The 18,249-nt window shown below is 31.8% G+C and overlaps 2 protein-coding genes across 2 annotated transcripts; both read left to right on the top strand.

Moving 5' to 3' along the window:
- The first annotated feature begins 2,365 nt into the window (after positions 1 to 2,365).
- LOC121173960 (secreted RxLR effector protein 161-like) lies at positions 2,366 to 3,070 on the top strand. Its single transcript, XM_041011821.1, has one exon. It carries the CDS (start codon positions 2,366 to 2,368, stop codon positions 3,068 to 3,070), a length of 705 nt encoding a protein of 234 aa, XP_040867755.1.
- Positions 3,071 to 16,554: 13,484 nt separating this feature from the next.
- On the top strand, positions 16,555 to 17,882 carry LOC100814816 (zinc finger protein 10). The gene is made up of 2 exons (XM_041011866.1): positions 16,555 to 16,677; positions 16,829 to 17,882. Exon 2 carries the CDS (start codon positions 16,846 to 16,848, stop codon positions 17,755 to 17,757), a length of 912 nt encoding a protein of 303 aa, XP_040867800.1. The 5' UTR covers positions 16,555 to 16,677; positions 16,829 to 16,845; the 3' UTR covers positions 17,758 to 17,882.
- The last annotated feature ends 367 nt before the right edge of the window (positions 17,883 to 18,249 follow it).

Genomic DNA, 18,249 nt, shown 5'->3' with positions numbered 1-18,249 from the left:
TAGGTGCAGTTCTGAAGCCTACAACAAAAACTTTAAGAATCAGAACCGCAATGTGAACAATACCTCCAACCACAACAAGAACCTCCCAAGGGTCCAACATGCTAGACAACATCCACCTACCAAGAATAATCATGGTGAACCATTCCTCTGCTACAATTGTGGCAAACCAGGACATATGGCACGTAAATGCAGAAATCCTTCAATGACAGGTGCTCCCCAGGCTAACATGACTCAAGAGCCATACATAGCTATGATAACTGAGATCAATATGATTGGAGGATCAGATGGATGGTGGGTAGACACTGGCGCCTCCCGCCATGTTTGCTATGATCGTGCTATGTTTAAAACATACACGAATGTTGAAAATAAGAAAGTGTTGCTCGGTGATTCCCACACCACTACTGTTGTTGGAACTGGAGATGTTGAACTGAAGTTTACCTCTGGAAAGACTTTGATCCTCAAAGATGTGATGCATACTCCAGAGATGAGAAAGAATCTGGTTTCTGGTTTTCTTTTAAACAAGGCTGGGTTTACTCAGACCATAGGTGCAGATTTATTTACTTTGACCAAGAATGAGGTATTTGTAGGGAAAGGGTACGCCACTGCTGGCATGTTCAAATTGAATCTTGATATTAATAAAGTTTCTCCTTCTGCTTACTTGCTGTGTGATTTTAATATCTAGCATTCTAGACTTTGTCATATAAATAGTCGTTGCATATCTAACATGAGTAACTTAGGTTTTATTCCAAAGCTATCTTCAAATCACTTTGAAAAATGTGTTTTTTGCAGTCAATCTAAAATAACTAAGAAATCACATAAATTAGTAGTTAAAGAATATGAGCCATTGGATTTAATACATTCTGATAAATGTGAATTTGATGGAACGTTGACCAGAAATGGAAAACGATATTTTATCACTTTTATTGATGACTGCTCTGATTATACATATGTATATCTTATGAAAAATAAAAGTGAAGCGCTTACATGTTTAAGTTATATGTAACAGAAATTGAAAATCAATTCAATAAGAAAATTACGAAACTTCGAAGTGATAGAGGCACAGAGTATGATTCTAGTTTGTTTAATGAGTTTTATAATTTGCATGGAATCATACATGAGACGACTTCTCTATATTCACCTGAGATGAACAGTAAAGTTGGAAGAAAGAACAGAACTTTTACAAAATTAGTTGTAGCTACTATGTTGAGTTCAAGTGCAACATCTTTTTGGTGGGGCGAAATTTTATTAATTGCTTGTTATGTGCTAAATAGAATCCCCAAATAAAAAAGCAAGACATCTCCCTATGAGATATTAAAGAAAAGACAACCAAATTTGTCCTATTTGAGAACTTGGGGATGTCTGGCCTATGTAAGGATCCCAGACCCCAAGAGGATTAAACTCGCAAGTAGAGTCTATGAATGTGTGTTCATTGATTATGCTATTAATAGCAAAGCATATAGGTTTTATTACTTAAACGCAAAAGTGATCATAGAGTCAAATGATGCTGATTTTTATGAAAATAAATCTCCTTTTAAATTAAGGAATAGTGGGGGTACTTCATCCAGTCATCTTCCTGCTGTTAGTAGTGAAAATATTGCACAACCAGAACCAGAAATAGAGTCTCGAAGTGGTAAGAGAGCAAGAATTGCTAAAGACTATGGGCCCGATTATATGGCCTATACATTAGAGGAGGATCCATCAAACCTCCAAGAAGCTTTGTCTTCTTTGGATGCTGACTTGTGGCAATAAGCCATTAATGATGAGATGGATTCTTTAGAATCTAACAAGACCTGGCATTTAGTAGACTTGCCTCCTGGTTGCAAACCAATTGGTTGTAAATGGATCTTGAAAAAGAAACTAAAACCTGATGGTACTGTGGATAAATACAAGGCTCGCCTTGTAGCCAAGGGTTTTAGGCAAAGAGAGAATGTGGATTTCTTCGACACCTTTTCACCAGTCACTAGAATAACATCTATTCGGGTGCTAATATCTCTTGCTGCTATTCACAGTCTAGTGATACACCAAATGGATGTTAAAACTGTTTTTTTTAAATGGTGAATTGGAAGAGGAAATCTATATGGAGCAACCTGAAGAGTTTGTGATTCATGGACAAGAAGATAAAGTCTGCAAGTTAGATAAATTTTTGTATGGTCTAAAACAAGCACCTAAGCAGTGGCATGAAAAGTTTGATAACTTAATAGTCTCGAATGGGTTTAAGGTGAATGAAAGTGACAAATGCATTTACTACAAATCTGTAAATAATATTTGTATTATCATATGTGTATATGTCGATGACATTCTCATATTTGGTTCAAATATTCATGTAGTGAATGATGTGAAATCATTGTTGTGTAACAACTTTGATATGAAAGACCTCGGAGAAGCAAGTGTAATCCTTGGTATTAAGATTACCAGGTCAAAAGAGGGAATTTATCTGAATCAATCTCACTACATTGAGAAGATCTTAAAGAAATATGACTACTTTGACTGTAAACCTGCTAGTACACCATATGATCCAAGTGTAAAATTGTTTAAGAACATCGGTGAAGGTATACGACAAACTGAGTACGCAAGTATCATTGGCAGCCTTAGGTATGCCACTGATTATACTAGACCCGACATAGCCTATGTTGTGGGATTATTATGCAAGTTTACCAGCAGACCTAGTATGGAGCATTGGCACGCTATTGAAAGGGTAATGAGGTACCTTACAAGAACCATAAACCTTGGATTACATTATAAAAGGTTTCTCGTTGTACTTGAAGGATACAGCGATGCAGATTGGAACACTCTTTCAGATGATTCCAAAGCAACCAGCGGCTATATATTTAGCATAGCTGGTGGGACTGTTTCTTGGAAGTCAAAGAAACAGACTATCTTAGCTCAGTCCACTATGGAATCTGAGATGATAGCACTAGCAACTGCTAGTGAGGAAGCAAGTTGGCTGAGAAGCTTACATGCAAAGATTTCTTTATGGGAAAGACCGATACCAGCTGTGTTGATCCATTGCGATAGTACCGCGGCTATTGCAAAAATTGAGAACCACTATTACAATGATAAGAAACGATAGATACGTCGTAAGCACAACACTGTTAGAGAATTACTCTCAACAAGAGCTGTTAGAGTGAATCACGTACGCACTGATGATAATTTAGCAGATCCTTTGACGAAAGGATTAGCTAGAGAGAAAGTCCATAACACTTCTAAAAGAATGGGACTATTGCCCTTACTGCGATGATCATTCATGATGGTAACCCGACCTAAATGACTGGAGATCCCAAGAACTAGGTTCAATGGGTAATAACAAGTTATAAAGTGATATAAGATGAACATGCTGTTATAAGTGAAAGTAGCATGATTCCTGAAGTAACAAGATGATGAGTTATGAAAAAAATTCTTAATTCTTAATGAGATCTATACTCTATGTTAAGTGGAGTACCTAGGCTATAGGAGTACTCTTGATAGGCTCACCTATGTGAATGTGGAAGTGGGGGCCGCTTCATATGAAATTTTGGACAAAAATTTCTAGAGCGTTTACTATACCGAGATAGACGTGCATGACCTTTAATGCACAGGCTTTATAGAATACACCGATGAAAAGGTTGTGTGGTTTGATGTTGGAGATAGAGTTCAAGACTTCGAGTCACTCTAGTAAAATCTGAATCTTACTCACTATGCAAAGGTTCAAGTTGTATGACACCTTTGTTTATGCACAATTTTATGAAATCCTCGAAAATATTTTTTTTCAAATTTCAAGTGGGGGATTGTTAGAACAAATGAGACAATGGGTGAAAGTTTGAAAAAGAAAAGGAAAAAAAAAACTTCAAGTCCCACATTGCTCAGAGTAAACACTTGAATAGTGTTTCACTCCATATATATAGAGAGTCCCTTTCTTCATTTTTTCTTGTCCCAGTGTAGAAGCATTTCTTCAACTTTTCTTTCTCCCTCCCATATTTCGGCCGATGCATTTCCGACAAACTTTTCCCTCTTTCTTTCTATCGCACTAAATTTTCGGTTGATTATTAGAGTGACTTTTCAAGTCATATTTTTCGGTTGGCTATTAGAGTGACTTTTCAAATCTTATTTTTGGTTGGCTATTAGAGTGAATTCTCAAGTCATATTTTCGGGTGACTTTAGAGTAACTTTTCAAGTCATATAAAAGAGTGTAATTCTAAAAAGGTTCCCTCAGTGTAGTGACTTTAGAGTGACTATATATACAGAATAGAAAAACAAAAAATTATGAATAAAAAAATATATTATGTATAACTTTAATACTATGAACATTAATTACTGTTTGTCCATATATATTAGTGCGTTTAGTAAAAATTAATTTCACAATACATTAATTTATAGAAATTATAATTATAAATTAATTTAAAATTTATACTTGTCAACTTATAAAAAAAAATATTAAATGAAATTCTTCTTTTTTAATTCTTCATTTATAAATATAAAATTAATTTAAGTATTTAAATTAATTGAATTAATTATTAATATAAAATTAATTTCACATTTTCAATACATATTTGAATTAATCCTTTTTTTATCATTTAATTTATTTGTTTCTTTAATTATTATTTATTCGTTAATTTAAACTTAAATCGTTTTAAATTTATGATAATAATAATTACATTTGATTTCTCTTGCTATCAATTTCTTTCAATTATTTACTTTAGAAAATTAGAAAGGGAAAATTTGTTTAAATTCAATTTAAAAAGAATAAAATAAAATTGTATATTTATCTCAAATTGATTATCAATTCTAAATTATAGGTTCATTCTAAATTTTAATCCATACAAAAATTCTAGTAAATCATTTTGAATTAACAACATGAATAATAAATAAATAAATAATATTAAAATAAATTATTATTTTAATATTTAAATAATTTCAATGGACATTTGATATTTAGGTTGAAAGTAATGGTCCATTTTAAATTTAAAATCACATTAACTAATTTAACTATCTAATTTCAAATAATTTTATATAAATAAAATTCTTACTCTCGTATAATTTATATTTTACAGAAATATTTATTCAAAATAGAAACAATATATTTACGGATTTTATTTTTGTGCAACGATAACCTTTATTGAAAATCCAATAAAAAATTAATATTCAAAATTTAAATGACCTCAACAATCTGTAGCTATTTAAAACATATTAATTGAGAAAATTTGATTACCAAAAATATAATCATTATAATAAATATAATTATGATTTGGAGTCAAACCTAATATATACAAAACACCACGTATTAATACATATTATCTGAACCTCTTTTCATATGACACGTGTACTCCAAAGCTTGGAAGCTTATCTTGAAGTGTCACATGGATTTCGTGTTTAGATAGAGAATTTTAACGAAGGAAAGTAATTTATCAAAGAAATTTCGGTATTTTAGAATTCATTGTTTGGATGTTTTTTTTATGAAGAATTTAAAATTTTAAAATTTTAAAGCAGAATTTTAAACAACTAAAATTTTGGAATTTTAATTTTCTTCTAAAAGGTGAGAAATTAAAATTCTTTTCTTACACTATTCTTCTTCAAGAAACATCGTCTAAGTTCCTAAAATATTATATGTGAGCATAGAAAAACACGTATAACTAGCACACCAACCATATCTTTTTTTTATCCTCATAATTTTAATTTTTTTTATTCAAACACAAAATTTTGAAAATAAAAGAACTTTAATTGAAGTATTTAATATTCTTAAAATTTAAAATTTCTCAAAATTTTAAATTTCTCCATCCAAACACACTCGTAAGGAATTCTCAAATTTATAATTATACATGCATTTTGTTTTTCAAACGGTAGTAAAGAGGTTTGTTATTTAATGTGTTACAATACCAACCCATTCTTAACAGCTTCTAATTTACTATTTTATTTAATAAAACAATATTATTAATGGTAATCAATTTAACAAATTAATTATATTAACAGACATATGACCATATGATTGCATAAAATTAGGATATATGACATAATACTCCAAAATCTTCTAAAAACTATAATATATATATATATATATATATATATATATATATATATATATATATATATATATATATATATATCCCAAATAGTCACAATTCCTTCATAATCACTGCTAGATATACATTTGGTTCTTAGCATATTTATTCCAACTCAAGCAACTAACTTTTGAACGTGTAGACATCTCCACAACAGGACAATGAGGATTTGTAAGGTCATTCACAATCTTGGAAGTTAATAACACAAATTTAAAATTTAAAGATAAAGAATCAAAATAAATATTATATTAAGATAAAATAAAAAAAATTAATAGAAAGATGGAGAAGCAAAATTATATTTTAATCTTAAAAATAGGGACAAACCAAAAATAAAACGAATAAATGTAATCAACAATAAAATAAAGAGGAGTTGGGCGATTTAAATCAAATCTTACTATTTCTAGTAGGTCATCCAGTGTCAAATCACAATCATTGCCATTATGTGGTTTCTAATGAAACCAATTCTTAAGTGATAAATATTGTGAATTATACTTGGTTATATATTTCCCTCCCTTAATATTTAATGGAGTGCAAGTAAAAAAAATAAAATAATGGAGCGAGGATAAAAAATGACTCATGTAGAGAGAATGAAGACATTTTAAGCGACAAACTAAGCTAGCATAGGACAATTTGGAGGAAATATCTTAATGAAATAGAAAGACCTATGTCGTTGTACGTAAAGGATAAGCATAATGGGTGTAATTACCTGCAAAACAAAAATATAATATATGCAGTGTAGCAGGTGTGCGTCTTTTCTAATTCGTCCAATACTTACTGAATAGAATAAGGTAACGCAAATATTGGTCTTAACTGCCGCAGGAAGCAAACAGATTGAATTATATTATTATTTCTCTGCTAAAAAAATTTAATTATATAAATTGTCGTGATTTGGTAATTAATCAATTATTTTTTAATGAAGAAACTTGCGTGTGTTTTCCGCAATGAGAACCTTTTAATTTCAGATAAATCACATTGTATACAAATTTGAAAATTTTAAATTATAAGTAGACAAAAGGACAATTAGTTATAGTGAAAAAATATTCCGTATTGTAACTTTTTTTTTATCAGCCACAGAAATATATGTATGGTATAATGAAGATTCCAAACCATCAAAATACAAAATTTTAAGATGAAACACAAATAAATAGATGAAAACACTACAAAGGAAATAATAAAATACATGAAAAAAATGGGATTTAAATAAACATGTTAAATATCACAAACAAGATTACATATCAAGTAGAAACTTAAACCCTGTTAAAAGTACCATCCTACAAACATATGTATTCAACTAAAAAGTTATAACGAATAATAAATATCTCACTCATGAGAAATTTCTCAATACAAGTAATCATACACATAGTTGTTCATTTCTATTGGACTTGAATTAGTTACAATTCTTCATAAGATCTCCTTTATACATTGTGTGGGTGCCACTTTTTTCAATAATGGATGTGACGCATGGATGGACATAGAATGACCTGAGACGTGTCTTAAACATACTAATTTTTAATGATGATTAAATTAATAAGTTGGTTTGTCCGGTTCAAGGATTCTTAATTTATTTTTTAGTCTTTATAATATGAAAGTGATATTTTTAGTTTCTATAATTTATATTTTAAGGACTAAAAAACCACTTTCAAAACTGTAGGGACTAAAAGAGAATTAAAATGTAAACTATAGGAAATTCTGTTTTAGTCCCTATAATTTAAAAGTGATATTTTTAGTCCCTGTAATTTGTATTATAATTACCTTTTAGTCCTTATTATAAAAGAATATAAAAATAATTAGTTATAAATTAATTATAAATTATAAATTATTTTTATTACAAATTATTTTACAATAAATTAGTTACCAATTGCTTGCTAATATTTTTGTAGTTAATTGTAATTGATAATATTACTCATATTTTGAAGGTAAGGACTAAAATGAAATTAAAATATAAAGTATAGGAACTAAAAAGACCACTTTTAAACTATAAGGACTAAAAGAGAATTAAAATACAAATTATAAGGACTAAAAAACCACTTTCAAAACTGTAGGGACTAAAAGAGAATTAAAATGTAAACTATAGGAACTAAAAAAACCACTTTCAAACTATAGGGATAAAAAAAGGTAAGAATTGTGAAATTATAGGGACCAAATAAGTTAATGAATTATTCGCTTAGTGTTAAATCCCCATGATTTAAGAGGTTCTTCCCGAAGGAATGAATATCAAAAGTCAAATAAAGAGAAGAGAGAACTCATGGAGAAGAGAAATGAAGTGATTTTCTATGTAAACTGAGTCTAAAAGGTGGTATTTATAGACTAGGGAAGGTGCAACAAAACAATAAAGAAATTTAAAAAATGGTAATTAAAACATTTTAATGATAAAATAATAAATAATTAAAAAAGAAATAAAATAAACAAATAGAAATTACGAAAATTTTGTAATTGATCATATTAGATTTGTTCGATATTTTGATATCACTCAAAACCTTGCTACTAAAAGGTCTTAAATGGTATTTTGATAAATTATAAAAATTATTTTCCCATCAAACAATAACAATACTATAACTGGACATATCATGAAGACCCCATATACCCTATTGGGCAAAGAATTCACTACTATAAAAAAGCTTTTCTAAGACGATCAAATATAGGATATGACGGTTTTGAACCGTTGTAGAATCTCATGTCGTCGAAACTTAAAACTTTCAACAACGGGTCCAAAAACACCGTCTTTGAAAGTTAGCACCGTCTTTGAAAGTTTGTATTCTAAGACGGTGCTGAGGTAAGCACCATCTTAGAAGGCTTACTTTCAAAGACGGTGCTTACGTAAGCACCGTCTTTGAAAGTAAGCCTTCTATGGCTATACATTCTGATTTGGCTTCATTAGAGAAGAAATCTAGCAATGGTGTGAATGAGTTGTTGACTTTTAATGCTAAGAACATGCAAAGAAACATGAAAATTATATATTACAGGTTTGGTTTGCCTGCTGGTTATTAATACTATTTTTTAATTTTTATTATATAAATATAGCTTGAAACATTATATTTGGACCATGGAACAAAAGTTTTTTTTGGTAGTTTTTGTATGGATGAAATTGTTTGATTCTATCTTCTTCAAATAGTCATCTGAGTCCATGGTATTAGATGTTAATCACTCTTACTGAAAGGAGAAAAAAGGGTGGGAGTGGGGGTGGGGGGATGAAAACAAACTCCTGTATAATGTTGTCTAAGGCTTACAATTGAATCTTAATTTCTTTGTCTCTTTTGCAGCCGAACATTTTTATCTATAATTGGTGGAGTTGTTGTTGGTATTTTGGGATTTGTAGGCTTGAAAGGATTTGTGTTTTATTTACTTCTCATGGCATTTACTTCACTTGGCCTCGTGGCCAAAGCAAAGTTTTACAGGCTTGAATTATGGTTACTTGCAACTTTGTTTTCAATTTTATAGCTGCTGTAGTCGTTTCCCCGATCTGTGCATTTGCATTGTTTAACTTTAGCAGATTATTGGGAAAATGGAGTTTAAACATTCTAAGAGACAGCTAATAGGTGATGGAGATCAATTTCAGAAGGCTTTGGACGTTTTAATTCAAATGAGAAGTAAGTGGTTAAGTAGAAGGATTATGTCATCAAATTAATGTTTACTTTAGATTCTTTCTCAACCAATTTCCTATTATGCCTAAATTCATCACTATTAGAAAATATGCTTTCTACATCGGTTATTTATGACTTTCAACATCGGTTTTTAACCGATGTTGAAAATGCTGATGTTGAATGTATTATCATTAACATCGGTTTTAAAAAACCGATGTTAACGTTAAATTTACAACATCGGTTATTTAAATAACCGACGTTGATAATAACAATTACGCCCAAAAAAATGTATTAATGTTGACAGTTAATATCGGTTTTTTGGAAAAACCGATGTTAATGTAACTTAACATCGGTTTTCTGTAGAAAACCGATGTTAACGTATGTGTTAATGTTGATAGTTAACATTGATTTTTTGAAAAAATCGATGTTAACATATGTGTTAATGTTGATAGTTAACATCAGTTTTTTTGGAAAAACCGATGTTAATGTACGTTAACATCGGTTTTCTACAAATAACTGATGTTATTTTCAGGAATTTTTTTTAAATACTCTCTTTATTTTTACAAAAAAAAACCAAAATTTAACCTATAAATTTAAAATCAGACCACACAACATATATGATTTGGATTCTGCTTTCAAATAGGTTTTAGCATAAAAATAGCTAGTAAACTATTAATTGTAAAAAAATCAATTGATAACTATGAATAACTATCAACAAAGGTTATTCAATGTTAAAGTGAAACAACAATTGTAAAAAATGTAATGCAAAGTACGGTAAATTAATTAAGTAACCAAAAGTTACATAGTTCCCTAACATCCTATGTTTGATTTCTAACTTTTAGATGATACTGTGCCCACTGGATGCGAAACGCCTTGAATCTCCCTGCTTCCAATGGTCTAACATCATTAAAATACTGCATGATCAAATAAAAGATAAATTAATAATGTAATAACAATGATAAGAAAATCAACTTTGTTTGAAATAAACAATTACGGCCGTTTCCCAATTATTCCTGAAAGTTCCTGAGATTATCGTGGACATCCAGTGCATGACATAATAGCCGCACTTAGTGCTTCCTTTTTGTCTATTATACTAAATACATAATGAAATTTGGATATTAATTAAATGTTAACTATAATTAGTGTGCACACACATAAGCAGTATATATAAGTAGAAGTTTTATTTAAATCACGTACCTTTACAACAATCCACCTAGTAGCAGCCTTGGATTTAGGTTGTGGAGTATCATAAAGTCCTTTCAAAGTATTGTTGAATACGAGGAACATTAAAATATTGATGTTTTTGAGTTATGCTAATGCAAATGTATTGAAAACAATACTGACCTGTTAATTATTCCCTTAAGGTAGTTGTCTAGCCTATTATGTAAAGAACCAAACCAGACAACTAGGTTTTCCTTAGGCAAAATGACAACCATTTGCCAGTGTCTGTTGCAGTGGAGGCAAATATTGGTTATTGTAGTAGTATAGATTATTTAAATTCAGTTGTTGTGTTTGACTTACCCATTCAGGTAGGCTCCAAGGTAAACATCGTGTTTTGAACTCTGCATCCAACTCTTGATGTAACTTTCCGATTCAAATTGCGATTGTCCAGATCTCTGAATGGACTGTGGCTCGAGGAATCCATACATATCAGAATTCCCTGCTCGTATACTTGCTCAGATCTCTGATATGACTTGTTTATGTACTATGTCAGTAGTATATTATTCTAATTCATATTGATTTATGTAGTCATTTGGACAAAGGGATCATTCAACATTAGGGTTTACTTGCTTATTATCCATAATAGAATATATCTAATACATGATGTTTCTACTAATAATATAGCTTATCAGTCACACTAAAAGAATAAAACAACATTGCTAGTTACCTCAAACTTGAAGAGTGCAATTGATGAATGGACAACCCAAAAGAAAGCAAACCACCAAGGTAGAGGTACTCCCTACGCCTTGCAACTAAATCTGCCGCAGAGAAGCAACCAAAAGCCAAAGAAGAGAAAATAAATATTAGAACTTGGCATATACAACTTAATGTCTATGGTTAACTTTCTGATTTAATGTCTATGGTTAACTTGGTAACTATCATAATTAAGTGAGTGTGCAGTTGAGTCTTTGAAACAAACTCAATCACTTTGAGTTTGGTCCTCAAAAAACTGAACCTAGTAGGAGACAGGGGTTTAGTCAAAGCATATGCCCATTGGTCAATGGTAGGAATATAATGTACGATAAGCTGTTTAGCCAAAAAAATTTCCCTAAGCTATGCTGCAGAGAATTTTGAGTTCAACTGAGAGGTAATTTGCTGAATTAAAGGAATAGTACTGTCAGTAATTATAATGTCATCAACATACCCAAAGAGATATACAGGGCAAATTGACCAAACTGGGTTATTATAGAATAACAAAACTTGAAACTTTTGGAAAAATCGGTGGTTGAATCTTAAATCCTAATTTTGAGCTACTTAGAGGCGTTTTTTTTGGAAAAATGAGTTGATCAAAAGCCCTTTTGCCTGGGGATTCCTCCTTCAATTTCGAACGTTTTGACATATTATGGGCCTCAAACGGACATTTCTATCAAAAGTTACACCCATTTGAAGTGACCCTTGACAACAAACATCCATATAGGGTTAAATAAACATTGTACCAACTTTGGAGTACGGGGGTGATGAAAAATAGCCATATAGGGTTTAACATAACAAAGCTCATTTCAAGAAATTACAGAGAAGGAATTACCTGACTGAGAAACTATGAAACTATAGGGGTTCCTGTTCCTAAAATGCTGAAAGTGCAGTGTTGGTGTTGGTGTTGAATGCTGAAGTCGGACTCCAACGGACCCGAGCGATCACGAACCCCGACGACGACGATGGTGAGGAGGAGACGACAGTTACAGGTCTTCGCGGTGAGGGAGAAAGATGCTTTTGTTTTTGAGACTGAGCGCGCGGGGGGAAAGAACCTTTTGGGTTTTAATTTATCTATAATAAAGAAAACCGATGTTAACATCAACTGGTTAACATCGGTTTTTTAAAAGACCGATGTTAACCAGTTGATGTTAACATCAGTTTTTCAATAACCGATGTTAACTAGTTGATGTTAACATCGGTTTTTAAAAAACCGATGTTAACTATATTATGTTAACATCGATTTTGACAAAATCGATGTTAACTAACTCGACTTACTTAGAAAAATGCCATCGTGCTTTTCTTAACATCAGTTTTTTGAAATATCAATGTTAATCGTGCGATGTTAAATCTATATTTTGTAATAGTGCATAGAAAGGATGATATGGAGGCAGATCATATGCTCCTTTATTAGAGCATCACAGACACATGTATGGACATACAAGTTTTGGATGTTGAGACACACAAATCAATTTCAAAATTTAGCTAACTACATTTCTTATCACATTAAAATGAAAATACCAACCAAAGGGTCTCGAGGAGAACAAACAGATACAGCTACAACTACAACAATATTGTGAGCATCCTGACCAAGAAATTTTATCTAAAAGTTAACACCCAAATTAATGTCTATTATTATTGACAAATGATCAATATCTGCAGAACATTCAATAGAGAAGTGGAACCTTCGAATACTCTGTGATTGAGATGTAGAACACTAGAGTGAATTGAGGAAGAAAGCTATAGTGCAAATCATTGGCTGGGAAGCCCGTAAGGCCTAAATCAGCACTGTAATTTCAATGATGATTATGTGAAGATAACTATGTGGGAGAACTAATATATATATATATATATATATATATATATATATATATATAGAGAGAGAGAGAGAGAGAGAGAGAGAGAGAGAATTAAGAATCACTCCCATTGCCAAGAAGTAGGTTACCAAAGTTTGCTAATAGCCCCAAAATAAAATGAAAAAACTAAAATAAGCATATATTGTTGCATATTATTTATCAGGAAAATTAAATGAAAAAACTAAAATCAACAAGTAGGCTACAAAACTTTTGTCTAAGCAATCGATGACCAAACAAATGCAGTTAAGAGTGAAATTTGATTAGCACAACATAACCAGTACAACATCACATGTAAGAGGAAAATATAAAAACTTGTCAGCCAACAAAAAGAAGCTGTACAACACTAACAAAGACATTCAACTGAGTCTTACGGTACCATAGATGCATATGCATTGTATTAGAAGGTATGATGAAATAAATCAACCAATCCATGATTTTTTTTTGCTGTCCATACATCAAAACAAAAGACATGAGTGAGACAACAACACTTTTCCAACTCTATGTTCCAATCCAAATCATGGGATAGTAGAAAGGAATAATTGATTTATGAAGTATGCATATCCTTCGTTTCAATTGTATGGCATTCAGGTGTTTTACTCCAACTCATGGTAAGTTGTTTATATTATATGAGTGGTACGACTATAAGGAATATCATGAGATATGTTAAAAGGCCCTTGTGTCTGTGATTGATCTAAGTTGTATGACATTTATTGTAAGTGACATTAATCTAATTTATAAAAAGTTAAGAATGACTTCAATTTCATTCTCTAAAAAAACAAAACCAAATTATGAAATAAACCCAATAAATATAACTTCATTGGATGTTGTGGTAGTGCTTCGTTTGAGAGACATAGTGTATTTAATCCCCCTAATTGGATATGTAATTGTTGGCCAACATGGCAACATCAATCATGTATTGTTTTCTCTACCATCATGAATAATATACAAATCAAAAAGTAGACCTAGGGCCAACAGACAAGCTACTGCAAGCTTTTGAAAGCAGATTTTCATCTCCAAAATTTAGTAAAGAATGTAAATAATAGGAAATAATTTCTTATCTCAGAATTTAAGAATTCGATTCAAAGCAACATTAAACTAATATATACTGCACAAGACTATAACAAATATAGAACTCTACTTATGCATTTTCCTTTCAGATCATAGATCACTTCAAACCTAACCTATGCAAACTATTTACCTAAGATGTTACATATATTTCCTATTTTGTATAGAAGCGTAATCATGGGTAGATATTCTACCTTCAATAATGCACAATGCTGAACCTCTCCTTGAGAATTTTCGTAAAGCACTTTATAATTTGGGAACCACTTTACCTTAGCTCTTATCTTTGAAAAATATTAAATGTGAATTAAATTTAAATACCATACACACTAGATGACTTTTACAGCTCAATGTTCCTCTTCAAAGCTCAAACAAGTTAAATCAAATTACAATAATTAAGAACCAAATAAACATTATTCTCTTAGAAATAACAGTTTTTAATGATGTATTTATTTGATTGTTTTTGGTGAAATTCTTGTCCATACTTTGATAAAAATCCTGATAATAGTTATATTTTTTTTCTTCCAATTACTAAAGAAGTTAGAAGAATTTAAATGAATGATACAACACTAGAAGATCTCTACCAAGAGTAAGTTCGGCCTACCAAACCACATGAATTAACCAAAGATGGGGACCTTAACTACTCTTCTTGCATGTTCATAATTGTTTTCATATTGTTTATATACTTATAATTATGTGAGATTGCACATATCCCTGTGTGAAATTGTCTTATATACTTATACTTATCGTTTATGTATATATCAATTGCATGTTCCTCAAATTTTTATCACACAATTGTAACTAGGTTCTGAAATACTACTAAACACTAAACTATAATGTTCATACTTTGATAAAAAAAATCAAGAGTATGACCAAGAGGTTCAGCATGGGTAGAAAATACTACTAAATACTACCAAATACTTTGATAAAAGGATAAAGTATTCTTCCTACAATTTCACACAGGTTCAGCATTGTTCAGAAATACTACTAAATACAAGCCCATACATCATTCAAGGAGATAGCATGCCCCAATGCCACTATGACCAAAAGTATAAGATAGTTTCGAAAATCAGAACACTTAGAAGAATCTAGATTATTCCAAATACACAGGGGAGTGTAATATCGAGATACTATTTGCTTGTCAAGGTCTATCTTCAGCAGAAAAGCAGTTCCATAAAAATTTAATTTACCATATACATTTCCTTTGCATCACTTCATTTCTCCTGCTTGCCTAAAAATAACAAAGAAATGCAAAATTATTGGAGGGTTGAGCAGAAAACAGACCCGAATTTGACTCCAAAACAATTCGAATAAAAAAAAACCAACTTCATGAACATCAAATTTTAATAATTTCTTCAAAATCACAAAAAATAGTTGTTTGCTTGTTTGTCTATTTTCAATAAAAGAATGAAAAGGGAAAATAGCTACAAATGTCAAAGAGGGACAAAAAAGAAAGCTTACAACAAAACAAGGGTTTAGTTTGGGCAAACACGGAAAGAGGTGACCTGAGTCATGAGAGGCTAGGGGTGCACCGCCGCAGAAGGGGTGACCTGAGTCACGATGACCACCGTAAGTCGGGGTGAGCTGATAGAAGATGACGAAGGAGTGACGATGACTGAGGAAGGGAAAGTTGAGTGACGATGCGAACTGAGTGATAAAGGGGTCAATTGACTCTTGTTCGAGTCTTAACGTAGCTAAGGTGCACAACTTAGTCTTTTGAGGTCACCATAGTGTTGTTCAAGTCACGTGACTATAATGTCGCGCCAACCACGATGGTGTTCACCAAAGCAATGTTGTTGAAGTAATGTTTCTGCAATTCAAAGACGGATTTGTATATCATCGTCTTCATTTTCTAACTTTATAATTACGAAATTGCCACCGCTTATTATACCACATCGGTTTAGGAGGACCGATGTGGTTAGTGTGTCGTAAAAACTAATTTTTTTAGTAGTGATTCCGAACAGCACGTTCGATGGATCTCTCAATAGAGGATATTTTAGTCATATTTCTTCATTTGAGTCAGTACTACACTATCTCCACCTCACATCTTGTGTAAGAAATTTAAGGTCCCACATGAATAATTTTCTAAGTTGTTGCTGCATTTCTTCCTTTCTTAAAGAAAATGCAGGAAAAACGGGAACTTGGAGTATTCATACTAATGCCTTATTGACTATGGTGGAAGCCAACCACAAAATACCATACAATAAAAAAAGACTATACTACGAGACATTCAAGGTAGAGTACCAACCACTTCCCCTTCCTCACACACTCTCTTCTCTAAGACATCTATCTCATGCTCCTTCCATATTAGACTCATGTAGCTTTCAATTCCCATCCAAAACCCCACAATTTCCTTCTCTAATTCATTTCCTTTTCCTGATTCAAGGTGGGCATACTCTCATAATGGAGGAGGGTCATTGTTGGATCAAGACTAAGAGAAAATACTCTATTAACTCTAGTATTGATTCACCTACTAATTACCCCTCCTCCTATGATGACTACTCATGGGAAGAACAAGCCTTTGCAAAAGATGCAGCTTGGTCTGGTTGCATATGGCCACCACGATCATATTCTTGTAGGTTTTGCAGAAAGGAATTTAGGTCAGCACAGGCTTTAGGTGGCCATATGAATGTTCATAGAAGAGATAGAGCAAGACTGAAGCAGCCATATAGCCCTGATCAGAATGAAATCCTCAGTGATGGTCTTGAGAAAACCACTCAACAGCAGAGTTCAGTTCAGATTTCTTTTACTTCTTTGGGTTACTTATACCCATCTTCTCTTGATGGATTGGCTCCTAACACTAGCCCTAATTCTGATCCTTATTCTCATGCTCCTGCTTCACCTTCCAAGTTTTTAGCCTCATCAATCAACAAGAGAGGAAGAGAGAAACCCCAGATTCCACTTTACAAAGGATGTCTTGAGTCTTCTCCTGATCTTCCTTCCAAATCCATGTCAAATTTAACTGAAGACTTCAGATTTTGTTCACGTAGGCTCGATCCTGAAGCTGGTGTTGAGAAAATGTTGAAGGGATTGGATTCTGGGTGTAGGAGTACTGAGAGAGATGATGCTAAAACTGATGTGGCTGTGATCTTAAACCTGTTTATGAATCAACCTCACCCACCTGTGAAGTTTGAGACTAAGGAGAAATATACAAGTTTCAAGAAGGGGAAAGCAGATGCTTCATCCATTCCATTCTTCCCCAAATCATGCTCAGCTGATAGGCATCATATGCAGTCACAGATGTATGAATTTAGCCCTAGTTCCATAGAAGAACTAGATCTGGAGCTAAGGCTTGGTTATAGGTCCAAGGTATAGTAAGTAGTAACAGATACGAAGCACCGATATTGTTTATAAATATAATTTTACTCTTATGGTTTTCCTCTTGTTCCTTGTTTATTTCTTTCGATACCATGCAAGGAAGATTTTCACGTTTGATTGGATGTGTGATAATACCAATATATGCCAATCACAGACAACCTATAGCTCATCATGGAGTGCAATTATAATTAATGTCTCAATCGATTTTACTAGGATCATTTAATAAAAAGCATATATAAGATATACTACGGTTCTATCTTTTTTAGTAGGAACGTTTCAAGACATTTATTTAGGATACATGTAAATTGTACAACATATATTCTAGTGCGATGTATAGCATATCATATGAGAAATTTTATGACTAGATAACGAGCTTATATTGCACCCTATAGTTTAATTTTGTTTCTTTGTATTAATGCCATATAGAAAATCTTTCTTGTGCTACAAATCCAGTCATAAAGATGAGTTCTATTCACATTTTAATTGACA

Source organism: Glycine max, chromosome 18 (genome assembly GCF_000004515.6).
Source record: "Glycine max cultivar Williams 82 chromosome 18, Glycine_max_v4.0, whole genome shotgun sequence".
NCBI classification, from domain to species: domain Eukaryota; kingdom Viridiplantae; phylum Streptophyta; class Magnoliopsida; order Fabales; family Fabaceae; genus Glycine; species Glycine max.
Note: the sequence above shows the minus strand (reverse complement) of the source record. Positions and strands in the feature narration are given on the sequence as shown.